The 14,672-nt window shown below is 54.9% G+C and overlaps 9 protein-coding genes across 9 annotated transcripts in view; 5 read left to right on the forward strand and 4 right to left on the reverse strand.

The window, feature by feature from the left end:
• Positions 1–271, forward strand: part of VDBG_08596 (conserved hypothetical protein) — a gene marked incomplete at both ends in the record, with an annotated part of 1,503 nt that extends 1,232 nt beyond the window's left edge. Inside the window, one exon of the mRNA XM_003001505.1 lies at positions 95–271. Within this exon, the coding sequence (XP_003001551.1) occupies positions 95–271 (177 nt within the window). The remainder of the gene's footprint in view (positions 1–94) is intronic.
• Positions 272–958: 687 nt separating this feature from the next.
• Positions 959–1,624, reverse strand: VDBG_08597 (predicted protein; the record flags this gene model as incomplete). Its single annotated transcript, XM_003001506.1, has 3 exons — positions 959–989; positions 1,043–1,488; positions 1,622–1,624. 3 exons carry the CDS (start codon positions 1,622–1,624, stop codon positions 959–961), a joined length of 480 nt encoding a protein of 159 aa, XP_003001552.1.
• A 623-nt stretch (positions 1,625–2,247) lies between these two features.
• Positions 2,248–3,443, reverse strand: VDBG_08598 (mitochondrial intermembrane space import and assembly protein 40-B; the record flags this gene model as incomplete). Its single annotated transcript, XM_003001507.1, has 3 exons — positions 2,248–2,665; positions 2,715–3,090; positions 3,142–3,443. 3 exons carry the CDS (start codon positions 3,344–3,346, stop codon positions 2,248–2,250), a joined length of 999 nt encoding a protein of 332 aa, XP_003001553.1.
• Positions 3,444–4,007: 564 nt separating this feature from the next.
• VDBG_08599 (thiamin pyrophosphokinase) lies at positions 4,008–4,626 on the forward strand (the record flags this gene model as incomplete). Its single annotated transcript, XM_003001508.1, has 2 exons — positions 4,008–4,013; positions 4,057–4,626. 2 exons carry the CDS (start codon positions 4,008–4,010, stop codon positions 4,624–4,626), a joined length of 576 nt encoding a protein of 191 aa, XP_003001554.1.
• Positions 4,627–4,728: 102 nt separating this feature from the next.
• VDBG_08600 (transport protein BOS1) lies at positions 4,729–5,542 on the reverse strand (the record flags this gene model as incomplete). The annotated part of the gene is made up of 2 exons (XM_003001509.1): positions 4,729–5,490; positions 5,540–5,542. 2 exons carry the CDS (start codon positions 5,540–5,542, stop codon positions 4,729–4,731), a joined length of 765 nt encoding a protein of 254 aa, XP_003001555.1.
• Positions 5,543–6,310: 768 nt separating this feature from the next.
• VDBG_08601 (conserved hypothetical protein) lies at positions 6,311–7,439 on the reverse strand (the record flags this gene model as incomplete). The annotated part of the gene is made up of 2 exons (XM_003001510.1): positions 6,311–7,159; positions 7,290–7,439. 2 exons carry the CDS (start codon positions 7,437–7,439, stop codon positions 6,311–6,313), a joined length of 999 nt encoding a protein of 332 aa, XP_003001556.1.
• A 1,830-nt stretch (positions 7,440–9,269) lies between these two features.
• Positions 9,270–10,259, forward strand: VDBG_08602 (mitochondrial phosphate carrier protein; the record flags this gene model as incomplete). The annotated part of the gene is made up of 2 exons (XM_003001511.1): positions 9,270–9,362; positions 9,414–10,259. 2 exons carry the CDS (start codon positions 9,270–9,272, stop codon positions 10,257–10,259), a joined length of 939 nt encoding a protein of 312 aa, XP_003001557.1.
• A 797-nt stretch (positions 10,260–11,056) lies between these two features.
• VDBG_08603 (endo-1,4-beta-xylanase C) lies at positions 11,057–12,118 on the forward strand (the record flags this gene model as incomplete). Its single annotated transcript, XM_003001512.1, has 4 exons — positions 11,057–11,158; positions 11,197–11,609; positions 11,699–11,936; positions 11,990–12,118. The coding sequence occupies 4 exons, from the start codon at positions 11,057–11,059 to the stop codon at positions 12,116–12,118; spliced, it is 882 nt and encodes a 293-aa protein (XP_003001558.1).
• A 2,081-nt stretch (positions 12,119–14,199) lies between these two features.
• Positions 14,200–14,672, forward strand: part of VDBG_08604 (predicted protein) — a gene marked incomplete at both ends in the record, with an annotated part of 2,423 nt that continues 1,950 nt past the window's right edge. Inside the window, one exon of the mRNA XM_003001513.1 lies at positions 14,200–14,366. Within this exon, the coding sequence (XP_003001559.1) occupies positions 14,200–14,366 (167 nt within the window). The remainder of the gene's footprint in view (positions 14,367–14,672) is intronic.

Below are 14,672 nucleotides of genomic sequence, written 5' to 3' on the forward strand. Positions count from 1 at the left end.
CCATGGCAGCCGCGGAAAGCAGCTCATGGAGGGATGGCCTGCTGCGCATCGCCGAGGCGCTCAAGGCCCGCTTGCCGCGCGCTGGCCCGAGCAGGCCATGGACATCTTCTTCCGCGACTTTGCCGACGAAGACATGGACCTTCAGCTAAAGATTGCCGAGAAGGCCCTCGCCGACGAGAACAAGGCCATGGTCTTCTGTAAGATGCCCGCCACGTTGCGGAAGCACTGGGTCAAGCGCCTGCGCGAGGTGCACAACAACCGCGTGACGTGAACCCAGGGCCAGGCCGTTTGCTTCAAGGGGAGCGCAAGTTGCCGGTGCCCGTGGAAGTGCGCGAACTGGAGAGTGTCGCCAGCGTGGTGATTGTATTGGGCAGGTCTTCGGGGATGTAAGAATTATCTCGGTCGGGCGCGGCAGGCGTATGGGCGTTCGACTCTTTTTTTCTCGGTAGCCAAAGTGCTGAACTTTATAGTAGCAGATCAGCGGTTGTTGGAATTTTCTTGGAGATGGAGAGAGAGAGAGAGAAGAGGCAGGAAGAGGTGGAGAGGGTGACAGACAGATAGCAGGACTCTGTCGCTGAAAGTTTTCATCAGTGGCTTCGTGTCAATGAATTTCACGATTTGTTCTTTAGTCTCCTCCCCTTTCGTCGTTTTGACCAGAAGCAGTAGTCCACGGCAATGTAATCGGAAAGGCGTGAATTGTCCTGAACACCTAGTGTACACCGAAAACCCAAACAATTGACCGAGTAGAAAGTACCTGCCACCCAGGCTCCAAAATTATGTCAAGCGTCACCAAACTGAGAAGAGTGCCGGTTGTCGTTGCACTGTGCCCTTTGACACCGATATAAACGGCAACTGACTGCTTTCGAACGTTTATCTCAGTCTCGGGTCACATGAGGCTGCTCTTCGCTCGGCTCCTCTGGGAGCCCCTATTATGCCACCCATCGTGTGCGTGCTACATCTATTTCTTGCCCTTCGTCTTGTAGAGATAGCTACGAGGGTCAGCGCGGTTAGGGAAGCAATGAAACAGAATCGGGTCACTCACCCTCCGAAAATGCCCTCAACGACGCCAACCACACCCAGGACGCCCAGGCCAACGCCCACGTTCTGCCAGCTCAGGCGACCGCGCTCGTACAGACCCCAGGCGCGGTAGCCAAGGAAGCCACTGAGGCCCACGACGCCGACGAGATTGACAATGGCGAGGGCGCCAGCGCTGCCGTCGCTGAGGGAGGAAAACTGGCGCGTCAGCCAGCTGTCGGCACGGCGGGCCTTGTGAGCGGCCTTCTTCTTGGCGAGCTCGGCCTCGGCGCGAGCCTTCTCCTCGCGGTCGATACGATCGGCCTGCGTCTCGGTCTGCACCTCCTGCTGAAGGTAATCGGAGGGGACGGTGCGGACGGACTCGCTGTCGACGTCGACGAGGGACGAGGTCGACGTCTCAGCGTCGGTCTGGACCTCGACGGGAGGGGGCGCACGGGCCTGAAATGTCAGTGCCTGGACCAGAAGAACAGCGAACGCAGATATATCACGCGACTTACCTCTTCGGCGGTCTGCTGGGGGCCCTTGGAGGCGACATCGGCCCACGATTCAGATCCGGACACTAGGGTGCCGTCAGTAGATATTTGACCATGACGTTGGACGCCACCACATACTCTTGACTAGCTGAATATATCGGAATTGCTGGATGGTGTTTTGGTATTGCGGAGGAGTGGCGCGGTATGTGACAGTTGAGAGTGATGGTGATGTGATTGAGGATGAAGATCACAAGAGCTCCCACGTGAAGGGGAAAACCGGGACACGACGTAGGTGGTGTGGTGCGACTGGCTACTGCCAACTTGCTGCTTTCGGGCACATGTGATGACGTCTGCGGCTCGTGCAGCTTGGCGAGCTGGATGGGCCAATCAGGTGGGGCGACGGGGCTTTGCATCCACGGAATAGCCCCTGTTGTCTTCCATGATTGAGGTACCTACTCAGTTCATATGGAATTGATAGACAGATTTCAACGGCGGCAAGGGCTTCATCTTAGTGCTCCATATTGAAGTCCAGCGCTTCGTTAGCGATCATCATTCTATATCACTCTACAGCAAATGGTTGAATCGCATAGTCTGTCCAGAGAAGGTGTCGAAAGGTGTTGTCTATCGTGGCTTGTTGTTACAGTTGTACAAGACTGTACATATAATACATTATGTCCAGGCTCCCCGCCGTATAATGCATTGCTTTTCCGTGCCCTAGTCCCCATCATATACCCTCGTCTCACAGCTTTGCAACCTCGTCGTTGGCCGCCGTCGCATCCGAAAAGGCGGGCTTGATGTGAGCCTTGATAGCCTCGTCGGCCTGCTTTGGGTCGGTGTCATCTGCAGACTGGATCCGGGTCGGCTTGGACTTTGTGGACACCTTGTCCTTGGCCTCGGTGGCCTTCTCGATGACCTTCTCCTTCACGTCGGCAACCTTAACCTTGGTCTTCTCCATGACTTCTGCGGCCTTCTCGGTCGTCTTCTCAACGGCATCATTGACCTTGGCCGCAGTAGTCTCGGTTGTCTGGTTTTGAGAAGCAACCTCAGGCTCGTGCGAGGCGCCAGCGTTGCCGTCGGCGACAGGCTCGTCCTCGCGATCATCGGAGAGTTCGGGGTCGTAGATTTCGGGATACTTCTTGAAGCAGTCCTGCATGCCCCTATTAATCTGTTAGATTGCATCTCGCTCGTTCAATGTATTTCACTCACTGGAACTTCTCGATGCAGTCGATTCCCTTGGGATCCTCGTTCGAATATACGAAGCAGCTAAATGCCGTCTTGAAGTCCTCGCCGCAGGGTCCATCAGCCATGCCTCCAAGGCAGGGGCAGTCCCAGTTGATCTCGCCCGTTTCGGGGTTGAAGGCGCCCTGCTGGCCAGCCTCTTGCTCGAGCGCCTCAGGAGACCCGGGTGCAGCTGTCAACTGTTCGGAGGCAGTTTCGCTTGACGGAATGGGAGCCGCGGGAGTCGCGGCGGGGGCAGCCTCCTTGGGCTTGACAATCGTCTTCTGGCGCTTCTCTTCGATCACGGCGTCAACCGTCTTGAGATCCGCAGCGGCAAAGTCTGAAGGTGCCGGTATCGTACGAGCTATTCCTCTATTAGCAGGGCCAAAGGCCGATAGGAGACTGGGTTGCATACGCGCCGGCTCATCGGCAAAGACGGGACTCGTGTTGTAGTAGTAGACGGCGGCACCAGCCAGACCCCAGCGCAAGGCGCTGCCCTTCCATGTCCGTGGCTTGTCGGCGGGAGCTGTGGACGCAAATCGTCGTGGCGTAGACCGCAGAGTCGTCTGGCGGAGGGTGCTGGCAGCGCGAGGTGCTGATCGGACGGTGTGACGATACATTGCGCAAGATTTAGTAATGAATGTCGGGTGAGGAGATGTCAAGGGCAGCTCTCAATTTCTCGCAGGTACGGATCGAAGTAGAGCCACGGAGGTCCACGGTTGGTAATCATCATCGATACATGGCTCGGGAAAGAAAATCCCAGCTTCATTCACAGCCGATGTTTAGCCGGCGCAAGTGTGAATTGCCTTCGTAAGGTTAACGTGGTGGGGCAGGCCCCGCGAGAATACGCTCAATATTGGGATTTCACTTATTAGCTGCTCCTGTACCTAGACAAGAGGTAAGATTGCGGTCGAGTTCATATTCAACATACATGACGTGGCGAGTGGATGACCTCGGTTGAATGCATCCTTTCCTTGTATGTCGCCATATGTAGCATCCGCATTGCACTTTTTCACTCAAGATGTCACAAGACTTCGAGTGGCATCCGACAGTGCTCTTTAGACAGACACCAGACTCACAGCCACGGGTGCCATTCTCGCTCGTCATTCTCAACCAACCCCTCAGACAGAACCAGGCTTTTGGAACGTTGTGGGAAAATGGTACTTCAATGTTAAACTTCTGCAGTCCAGTACTAACGTGATGAAGCACTCGTGCGCATAGCGGCTGATGGCGGAGCGAACCGTCTATTTGACTTGGATGGGCAGAATGCTACAAGACGATATGTTTGTTTTTCAGACCTAGAAGCTCCTTCACATACTAATATGGCCAGAACAATCTCGATGCCATCATCGGCGACCTAGACTCCCTTCTACCGAATGTCCGCAACCACTATGCATTCCAAGATGAGCCGGTGGAAATTATCCACGACAGCGATCAAGAATCCACGGATTTTACCAAGGCTGTCTCTTGGGCCCGGTCAAAGAACGGCGCGAACGTCGATATAGTAGCGCTCGGTGGTCTTGGTGGCCGCGTTGACCAAGGCATCAGCCAACTACATCACATGTATCTCTTCCAGCAGGGGCCCCGTTACGAACAGGGCCGCGTCTTCCTTTTGTCGGGTCAGAGCCTGACGTTCCTGTTGAAGCCCGGCAAGCATGCCATTCACGTCCGTGACGGCGGCGGCGGCGGCGATGTCTTCGCAAAGCATGTCGGTATTGTGCCTCTCGGTGAACCCAGTGTCATCACGACTCATGGCCTTGAATGGGATGTTGAGAACTGGGAAACACACCTTGGCGGTCGCATCAGCACCAGCAATCACGTGCTGCCAGAGACCAAGACGGTAATAGTCGAGACGACGAATCAGGTCATCTTCACCATTGCACTTGCGGGGACGGAGTAGGGCGCTGACTTCAGAGTCGCAATGGTATTGTATCGAGAAAAAGCCTGCCTTCAAACGCCGTGCGCCTCGCTGCCCATGCTGTCGAAAGCAAAAGAGCAGCCATTACCTAAGGAAATGCAGGCAGAGCCAACAAAAGGCGAAGAAGATTATGACGCCCGCCCAGAATATCCACTTGTCTTCCCGCGCCCGGCGCTCGATCATGCGGATTGTGTCGCCGGATATGCCCAGCGTGTTGCCCACCGAGTAGAGCTTCTTTTGCGTGTTCTTGAGCATGTCCCTCTGAGCCCCGAGATCTCCCAGCACAGCCCGGCCGCGGGCAATGTACTCATCGAGTGCGTTGTTCGTGTTGGCGAAGAAAGTTTGCTCCCGGAAGGCGTGCTGCTCCCTGGACGGCTCGCCGCTGCCCATGCCGTAGCCCCCTCCGCCTGCGCCCCTCTCCGCACCGCCGACCGAAGCACCCCTCGCGTGCAAGGATGAGGATGTGTTTGCGGCGCTGTTGTTGGCGTAAGGGTTCTCTGGCGTGGCGTCAGAGTACGGCCGCCGACCAAGGAGCTCGGCTCGATTATTTTGGTGGGCAGCATCTTCGCGTTGTCTCTTCAGGGTGTCGATGCGCGATCGAAAGTCTGTCAGATCTCCCTTGAACCGCTTGACTCGCTCCAGTGCCTCCTCTTGTTTCTTTGGCACAAGCTCCTGCCGCGCCAGACCATTGTATTCATCGACCGTCTTGGAGAAGGATGAAAGCGAGGCAGAGAGGCTGCCAATTTCGGCTGGTGTAAGCACTCGGTCCTGGGTTGCTGTTGACAAGCGGTCGATGTCGGCACGGAGCGCCTTGCTCTGCCGAAGCGACGAGTTGTAGGAGACGTTCTGGAAGCATCAGCGGGAATGCCGTGGAGTTCTCAAGTGGCTAGCATACCATGGCTGCGAATATTGAACAGGCGCAAAGTCGAGGGTATGGAAGTTGGAGTCCTATTTGGTAGCTTCGCTGTCCTCGAGAGCATGTTCCCAAGAATGAACAAGTGTCTTTCTGCCGGGCTGCCAGGTTTATCGCCCACCGCCTTCCTTATCGTAGGGTCATTGTACCGTAAGGGATGAATGGGTCGCACTGTGAAATATCTTACTCGAGATGCTCGGTGACACACCAGAGTCTTGGCCCGTATGAGTCGCTCGTCACTTGTCGCTCAAGAGGCCGTCATTTCGCACGTGCATACGTGAAAAATGATATATCGGTTTCTTACAGCTTCCTATAACCACCAACACGGTCACCAGATCGCGAGCAGAACCCCCGTAAATTTCAACATCACCTCTTACTTGAGGTGCCTTCAAGTTTCAGGGGTCCGCAACCACAAGTAGGGTTACAACCTACTTAGTGTCCTTAGGACACTGTTGTTCTCTCGCTATTCAACTCTGGTCGCCACGGGGTGGGCTAATGCTGACGTAGGAGCTCATTGCGAGTCACAGTTCGAAGCGCCGCACGCAGTGTGGGTAGGTAGTAGTAGGACAACAGAACGGTTGTGATCATTGATGCAGGACGAACGAATCAAGATTCCTATAGTCCATCCAGAGAATGAGACCCGTAACGAGAATAACCTTGAAAAAGAGACCAAAACACGGAACCATTCCATAGCCATGCCAATCGAAGTCCCTTGATTCAGTGACAGCCTCGCAAGACATTTCCCGACAGCCCCTAGTAACCGTTCTTCATCTCCTCATACAGACGCTTCTGTTGGCCTGTCGGAATTCGACGCTGAATGCTGTTGAGAGCTTGCTGCCCCGGCAGGCGATGGAGTTCAAACTGTTCGTACACCCCGCCCAGCCTGTTCTTGAGAGTCCGTCTGCCAACAATACCGTAAAGGCCATCGTAGCGAATGCCGATGGAAGGGCACCACGAACCACCACCGCTCGAGGACGACCTCAGTACGCGAATGTGATTACCCTTGTTCTGGGCCGTACGCATCAGCTGCGTTCCGCTGGTATCCTTGATGACGGTGGGGTTCGTATTGTCGTGGCTTCCCGAGCCCGAGTAAAAAAGAGTGTCCCCGTCGTCTCGGTCAAGGTCTTCGTAGTAGCCCGAGGTGACGATCGAGACGGCGCCGCCCTCCTTTTTGCCCGCAATACCGCCAGACCACGAGCCGTGAGCGCCGTTGAAGACGGCCGCCGACTGAAGAGGCCACCAGTCGCCGGCGGTGAGCCCGTTGTCGCCGATTTGGGAGGAGTCGCGCTGTTCGTTCTTGTAGATAGGGTTGATTCCGTATGTCTTACGCTTTGAAACAGTAATGAAGAGGCCATGCATGATGCCATTTCGACCAAAGATGGGATGGGCGCGATGGGGCAGACGCAGGGTTTCGGTGTTGAGAGCCGTAGAGGAATGCTTCCTGGTCGAAGAGGCTACGATAGCCTCAGTGCCGCTGCCGCCATCATCGTCGTCGTTGTCGGAACCGGTGGCAACGATCTCGTCTTCGAGGTTGGTGGCTGTCCAGCGTGTATGGAGAGCCTCGGCCCCGAGTCCGAATCTCGGGTGTGAAGTATCGCAGGCCTTCAGGACGGTTATTGTTGTTGATGGCGGCAAGACTATTGATGAGCTTTTTCTTGATATCTGCCGTAACGTGATATGGTCCCCAAGTCCGGGTCTCCAGCCAGTTGAAGAAGAGGATCACTCGGCGAACCTCATCGGTAGGCGCTTGCTGCCTCTTGGAAAGAACGATGAGCTTTGCGATCGCGTTGCTACACTCCCGGATGATGAAGTTCTGGTCGTTGTCCACGATGGGAAGCTCGATCGAGTCTCCAGTGGCAGCAGGAGCTCCCGCAGAAGCCATGATCAAGGTCACGGGGAGGTGGAAGTGATGAAGGAGTAGACGAAAACAGAGGAAAGCTTTGTGAGAACTGGGTTTTAGAGAGATGGAGACAGAAAGGGAGAGAGACAGAGAGGGTTGAGTGACTTCCCATTTGCAAGGGTGATATCAGGACCGAAGAAGGTTCCCGGGACGACCGCCGGACGGGGATCAAGATGGTAGTTGGGCCCTGGACCGGACTCCATAGAAAGAACCGGACAACGATAACTGGAAACTGGGCACTGGAAAGCGGGCACTGGACGACGGACGAAGCGGGATGCATGATCAGTTAGTAGACTGAAAGACCTGAAGACAATCGGCCAGTGAGCTGGAGAGTTGAAGACAGGGTCATATATCAATCTCTAAATATGCGTGAGGTTGGCACTGATTTTTCCCGTGATAATATCAACCATTCGCCCAGATACAGCGCGCTGAAATGCGATGAAGTCTCAGGCGCTGAGTGATTATACCTAATGATGCCAGCACTGAAACTCGTCAATGTAGGTCTGTGATTTCCTAGCGCACATTAGTTCTGCTGGATACGTCGTGATCTTCGACAACAGCTATCATCTTGGTGTGCAGGGTATCTTGATCATATATGTCACTGTTCACGGCGGGTGAACAACACGCTTGGCAACCTAAAAGCTCCGCATGAGATGATGTTCTGCCTTTGAGAGTTTGCTGAAAGCTTGAGCCGGGCTCGCTCTTCAATCACCAGAAGTAAACAACCAACAAAAAGGCAGACATAATGATCCCGATGGTTAAAGACTAATCGAGTGTAGCGGTGAGTGAGACAATTCCTGTTGTTCGCTGGGCTAGCCACATGCCACCTGAGCTACATAGTTCGAAGTCCATCACCAGCAATGTGTCATGAGACCTCTCGAGCGGTTATGTATGCAATGTTCAATCGGGGTCAAGGAAGTGGCCAAGATGAACGAATAGGTGATTGAGAGAAGCTGGTCTGTTCAGCGATCAAGGGAATTGACAGTTTTCAGCGTAACTCATGGCCAGGTGGAGTCCTTTGAACGAAGTGTTTTGAATTATCATGAAGGGTCAAATGCTCTGACGATGGCTTCAGAAAGGGGCCCTGTGAAGTGTTGGAGTGCCTTCTTGAGACAAAAATGGACAAATGGAATCAGTGTCAGCCTCCAGAAATTCTTGTACTTGAAAAGCCCCTGTACGATTTCTCTGTGCCTCTGTCGGAGTAGGACTCGACGGCGGACTGTTCGTCGCGATGTCCGACGGAGAGGCGTCAGTTGAAGAAAGGTGGGGAGGATGACGCCAGAGGGCGATGTTCAACAGATTCATTTCTTGATGTGGCTGCTCAATTGCCGAGTCGATCCGCAAAGCGCCCGCGCATCCCGAGCTGGCGTGGACAGCGGGTTTTACGATGGTAAAGCTATGGGACGCCGTCGGAGGGATAACGGATAGACGGCACCAACAGTGGGAATGCCCTCACTGACAGCATAGGCACATGCTGTGGAGGAGAACGTGTCAGGCCAGTCGACCCAGCCCCCGGGTATAGCAAACAGTTCAGAGGGAGCTTTTAGTGGGTGTCCAGCAGGGCTCTGGCGGGACCTTGCTTACGGGGTACTCGGCCATCGGACATGTGACGTCACTGGCTGTTTGCATCATCAATTGAGGATAAACCCTTGTCAAGCCTCTTCTTCTTGGAAATAAGCAAAGCTTTTGCTCCTGGCTGTTCTCACACTCCCAGTAGATCACGCTGCCTCGTTTTTATTTTCACTCTTGCAACTCTGCGCGAAAGCCTCCTACTTTTATCCCGCCCTCTTTTCCTCTGACGAACACGACACAATGGCGACTAAGGACGAGCTGCCGACTTTCACCATTGGCGACTATGTCAAGTTCTTCGGGGCTGGCGCCCTCGCAGCCACCTCGACCCATGGCGTATGCTTCCTGCTTTCTCTCTGTTCCTCCGTCTGAGGCTAAATGTGTCAGGCTGCCACGCCAATCGATGTCGTCAAGACGCGAATCCAGGTCGATGACGCGCTCAAGGGTTACAACATGCTGCGAGCCGGAAGAACCATTGTCGCGAAGGAAGGCGCATCGGCGTTGTTGACTGGCTTCGGTCCTACAGCCGTCGGATACCTCGTACAGGGTGGCGGCAAGTTCGCCGGCTATGAGTTCTTCAAAAAGCAGTTCATCTCGGCGGCCGGCGGGCCCAGCCAGGCGACAGAGAAGCGCACGGCCATCTATCTCGGCGCCAGCGCGGCAGCCGAGTTCTTCGCCGACATCCTCCTGTGCCCCCTGGAGGCCACGCGCATCCGTCTCGTCTCGCAGCGCGGCTACGCCAACGGGTTGACTTCTGGGTTCGCGAGACTCGCACGAGAGGAAGGATTCAAGGGGTTCTACTCGGGCTTCGTGCCGCTGCTGTTCAAGCAGGTGCCCTACGCCGTGGGCCAGTTTTCCGTGCACGAGGCTGCTGTCGAGGCCATCTACCGCACCATCGGCTCGGAACGCAAGGAGAAGCTGACACACCTGCAAAACACGGGCGTTGAGTTGTCTTCTGGCATAGTCGCTGGTGTGGCCGCCGCTGTGCTGTCTCATCCAGCCGACACACTGCTCTCTGCCATGAACAAAGGAGCCGGCGACCCCAAGCAGAGCGCCACGAGCCGCATGTTTCAGCTCGCCAAGGAGTTTGGTCCGAAGAGGCTGCTGCTGACGGGACTGGGGCCGAGGGTCTTCATGACGTGCGGCCTCGTCGCTGGCCAGTTTGTCATTTACGCGCAGTGCAAGACGTTGGTGGGAGCCCCGGCTGGCATCGAGATACACAAGGAGGAATGATGTCTCCCGCGTTTGTTCGGAGGGATGATATTGGAGGCGTGTTCTTGAATGGCGTTGGAGGCGTGTAGACTTTCTAGATCTGGATGGCATTGGCGTTGGGCGTAGATTTGGTAATGAATACGGACTTGCATTCCCTGCCCGCACTTCATGACGACAATGTTGGGAGAGCCGAGGTCAACAAGCGACACAAATTCAGGACCAGGAACAAACAAATAATGCGTCTCTCGTGCGGAGAAGGTGCCAGGGGCAGTGTGGGAGCCCGACCGCTCGACTGGGTCTCAACGTGGTCAAAGACCAACCACACGGCTTCTCTCGTGACCTAGCAACATCACCATTTTCAGGGGCCGCGTATTGCCTAAATAGAGGTGGCATGGCTAATTGAGGAGCGGGCCCGGCAGTGTGACATCGCCCCAGACTCCCCCATATTAGCCAACTGCATTCACCCGGACGCCGGCGCAGAAAATCCCCAACGCCAAGCGGGCTTATCCCCTCTCCATCGACTCCATCGACCCCATCGCCATCCCCAGATTCAGCAATGTGCCCCGACCGCGACTTTATCCCACGCTGGGCAGCGACCTGGCTGGACGGGCAGGGGGCAACCTCTCGGTACCAGCCGATGGCAACATTACAGCCTGATGTCTGTCGGTGTCGAGAGAGCCCCGCCGCAAGACCAAGGCAATGTCGGGCCTACAAAGAGGGCACCTCCTGCTCATCGTGACAAGTTCTATTCTAGAGTCTGAGCACCGACTCGACTTGCCTCGCGTCATCGCCCTCCATACCTGCCCCTCTCCCCCACCATGCACTTCTCCCTCCTCACTCTTGGTCTTGCTGGCCTCGCGGCTGCCAAGCCCAAGTGCACCGGCCTCAATGCGGCCATTCGTGCCCAAGGCAAAGAGCACGTGGCTCGGCCCTGACGCTTCGCGATGAGCCCCTCGAGAACGCAATCCTGGAAAGCGACCTCGAGATCGGCGCCGTCACCCCCGAGAATGCTCTCAAGTGGGCCTACACCGAGCCTGCGCGCGGGGCCTTCGAGTGGGCTGATGCCGACCGCCACGTCAACTGGGCCGTCGAGCACGGCAAGGACCTGAGATGCCACGCCCTTGTGTGGCACAGCCAGCTCGCCCCTTGGGTCTCCGAGGGCGGCTTCGACAATGCCACCCTCATCCAGATCATGGAGGATCACATCAACGGCGTCGCTGGCCGTTACAAGGGCAAGTGCACCCACTGGGACGTGGTCAACGAAGCCCTCGAAGAAGACGGCTCGTATCGAGGCCTACATCCCCATCGCTTTGCCCTTGCCGCCAAGGCCGACCCTCACGCTCGTCTTGGTACAACGACTTACAACCTCGAGTACAACGAAGGCTAAGACGGCTGCTGCCCGCTCGCATCGTCAAGCTCGTCCAGTCTACGGCGTACGGATTGACGGCGTCGGTCTCCAGGGCCACCTGGTCGTTGAGGAGACTCCCACTCAATCTGTGCCCACTCCAGACCAGGACACCCTGGAAGGTGCTCTCCGACAGTTCACCGACCTCGAGGTGGATGTCGAGTACACTGAAATTGACATCCCGCATGAATACCCCCGCCACGCCCGCCAAGCTCGAGGAGCAGGCTCGCCAATACGAGCGCGTCCTCGCCTCTTGCATGTCCAACGACCGGTGTATCGGTGTTACCCTCTGGGTAGGTTGCGTCTGGTCTCGCCTCTCTGTCATGACATTTGCTGACCTCTGTAGGGCATCTCGGACAAGTACTCTTGGATCCCTTATACCTTTGACGGTGAAGGTGCGGCGCTTGCCTGGGACGATGAGTACAACAAGAAGCCTGCCTACAAGGGTATTCTTCGGGGTATCGCTTCTGCGTGAGGAACGAGGCCTAAAAATCGATATTTCAAACCAAGTTCGCATCCAGGAAAGAGACATGTTGCATGATCGGGCCATTTCGCGTGTTTTTGCAGCGTCGCCTGGACCCTGATGGTTCTGAATTGTATGGTGAAAACTTTCTTGCAACTTGTGACTAGAACAGCGTATTGGATTCAGAGTTCCAGTGTGTTGACACCTTGCTGTCAGCGTCACCGAAGGCGTACAAGACCCGCACACATGTACAAGGTATAAATGGATTTCCTAGCTGCTGATACTCGTCTTGAAATGTTCTCATGGACGTAACAACTGTGCAAATCGATTATCTTGATACAGAACTGTACGACTTGCCCGAAAACACCTCTGGTTTCGTTTCAAAGCTGGTACAATGTCACAGTGGTCATCCTCCATGCCATTACAGGACTTACCCTGGCAACAAACATGGTCGAATGCAAGTGGCTTCAGTAACGCCCGGCATCCAGCGCCTCGCCAGCCACCGATGTTGACGCCGGTGCAGGCCCAGATGCAGGAGCAGATGCAGGCACAGGCGCATACACGGGAGCAGATGCAGGTACCAGCGCCTATTCGTAATCAAGCGCCGTACCATTTCCAAGCTCAGGTTTCCTTTCAGCATCAGGGACAAAATTATTTATCCCTCCAGCAGCCGCAGACAGAGGCGCTAGGTCCGTTCCCGTCCCGAATACCATGCCATCAGCAAGCTCGGGTATATCCACAAATTTCAACGCAGGGGCAACTACAGTACCTAGCACACAATTTCCAGATTGGACATGGGATTGCCGTCAACTACGCACTACTACCCCCGTTGGCCCAGAATGCGCCCGGTCTTCCAAGCTTACATCCGAACCACAGCCCACAGCACCACAATCTAGCTATGCCTGTGGCGTCGATGGGTCCACCAGATGTACCGCCGAGTCCCTCATCAGGAGGAACTATCAATCCAACTGTCCCGCCACCGGCTCCATCTCAAACACGGCCTTTTAGCTGCCCAATATGTGGACTCAGGTTTCAAAGAAAGCATGATAGAAAGCGCCACATGCATGTACATGGTCAAGGGAAACGTTTCGCCTGCAGCCTTTGCCACGAAGAATTTGCGAGAAAAGATGCTCTGTTGGTATGTTGGCCTTTTTCCATCCTCCTTATACCACTAGGTTGCAGCCCTAGATACTCTATCTGAAAGGATCTGATCTAACCGACTCGCAAATAGAGGCATTCAAAGAGGGCCCGATGTCAAGGTCGTCAACGGCCTGTCTCCAGGTCACATATTGGGGGAATGGCCGAGTCGAGTTAGAAGCAATGATGAAGTGGTAGACGTAGGCCGTGAGTCCGAGACTTGTCAATGTCTCGAGGGTTACAAAGGACCGTACTCAAAAGTTACTGCACAGAGAGGTGGGAAAAGGCAGGCAAACCGGCAAAGAATTCAGAGTTGTGGTGTTGGAGCTGCAGTCGTGCAGTCAATAGTTTTAGAATAGATAGGCGGGTGTATGACAAGAGCCATCATCATCTGAGAAGTGGATTAGGGTTATACGAAAATCAAACGGAACACCTAGGTAGGCAGGAATAGTAGCGGCAATTCTCATCAACACGAGATACCTTAGTCAACAGTGAAGTGATCCTCTGGATAATGTGCCAGTGCTCTTAGTCTCAGGACTCCCAAGACCTTTTAAGTTCCTGCTGAACCTGAGGTACTTATCCAGGCAGCACCAAAAACTGGAACCCCATAACGTGACTGCTTGTCATAACTCTAGGTCCTCTTTCCCTTTCCAACCATCCCCTTCCTGAACCTTCAGCAAAGCTTTCTTCATGCCATCATTTCCATATTACATTAACTACAGCGGTCGATACTCCCATTGGATTCTCACAAGCAATAACTCACCCATCTAACCACTTCACACCATTCAAACATGTCGAGCAACGCTCCCTCGGAGACTCCCAAGTCCGGTAGCTGGACCGATAAAGAGCGGGTATGAGTTCATTCTCTCCAATGGTTCAACTGCACGTACTCACAGTATCCCAAGGTTCAACTCCTCATCCAGATCATCCTACAGCATCCTCCTGCAAAGATCGACATGGCGAAAATCAAGCTTCCTGGTCGTACGCCCAAAGCCATGCAACACGTATTTGGCCGTATCAAGAGCGAGGCCCAGGCTTGTCTCGATAACAGCAGCTCTACTTTCAGTCGGGAACCCCGGCCAGCCAGTAAGAAGCGCACCCACATGGACGATGAAGAGAGTAAGTGAGAAGCTCCTCTGTCTTTCTCAGAACAAGCATTTACTAAGGTATGTTCAAAGCTGCGACAGTCAACAAGAGGCGCGCATAGGCCACCACGAGCACCGGGATGAGGAGGCTACGGAGGGGTGGCACTTTCCCCATGCCCCCCAAATCGAGCATCTTCGTAAGGCGCTGGTTGGCATTAAAGACTGGCTGGACAGAGTGGAGTCGATAATTTAGCAGGAGCCACATCCGTAATGGCGAATGTCTGCTTCACGGGGCAGCACAGTCGATCTTGCTTAGTGGTGGAAAACCGGTTGCTCTATCTCGG

The sequence above is a fragment of the Verticillium alfalfae genome, genomic scaffold (genome assembly GCF_000150825.1).
Source record: "Verticillium alfalfae VaMs.102 supercont1.12 genomic scaffold, whole genome shotgun sequence".
In the NCBI taxonomy this organism is placed as follows: Eukaryota; Fungi; Ascomycota; class Sordariomycetes; order Glomerellales; family Plectosphaerellaceae; genus Verticillium; species Verticillium alfalfae.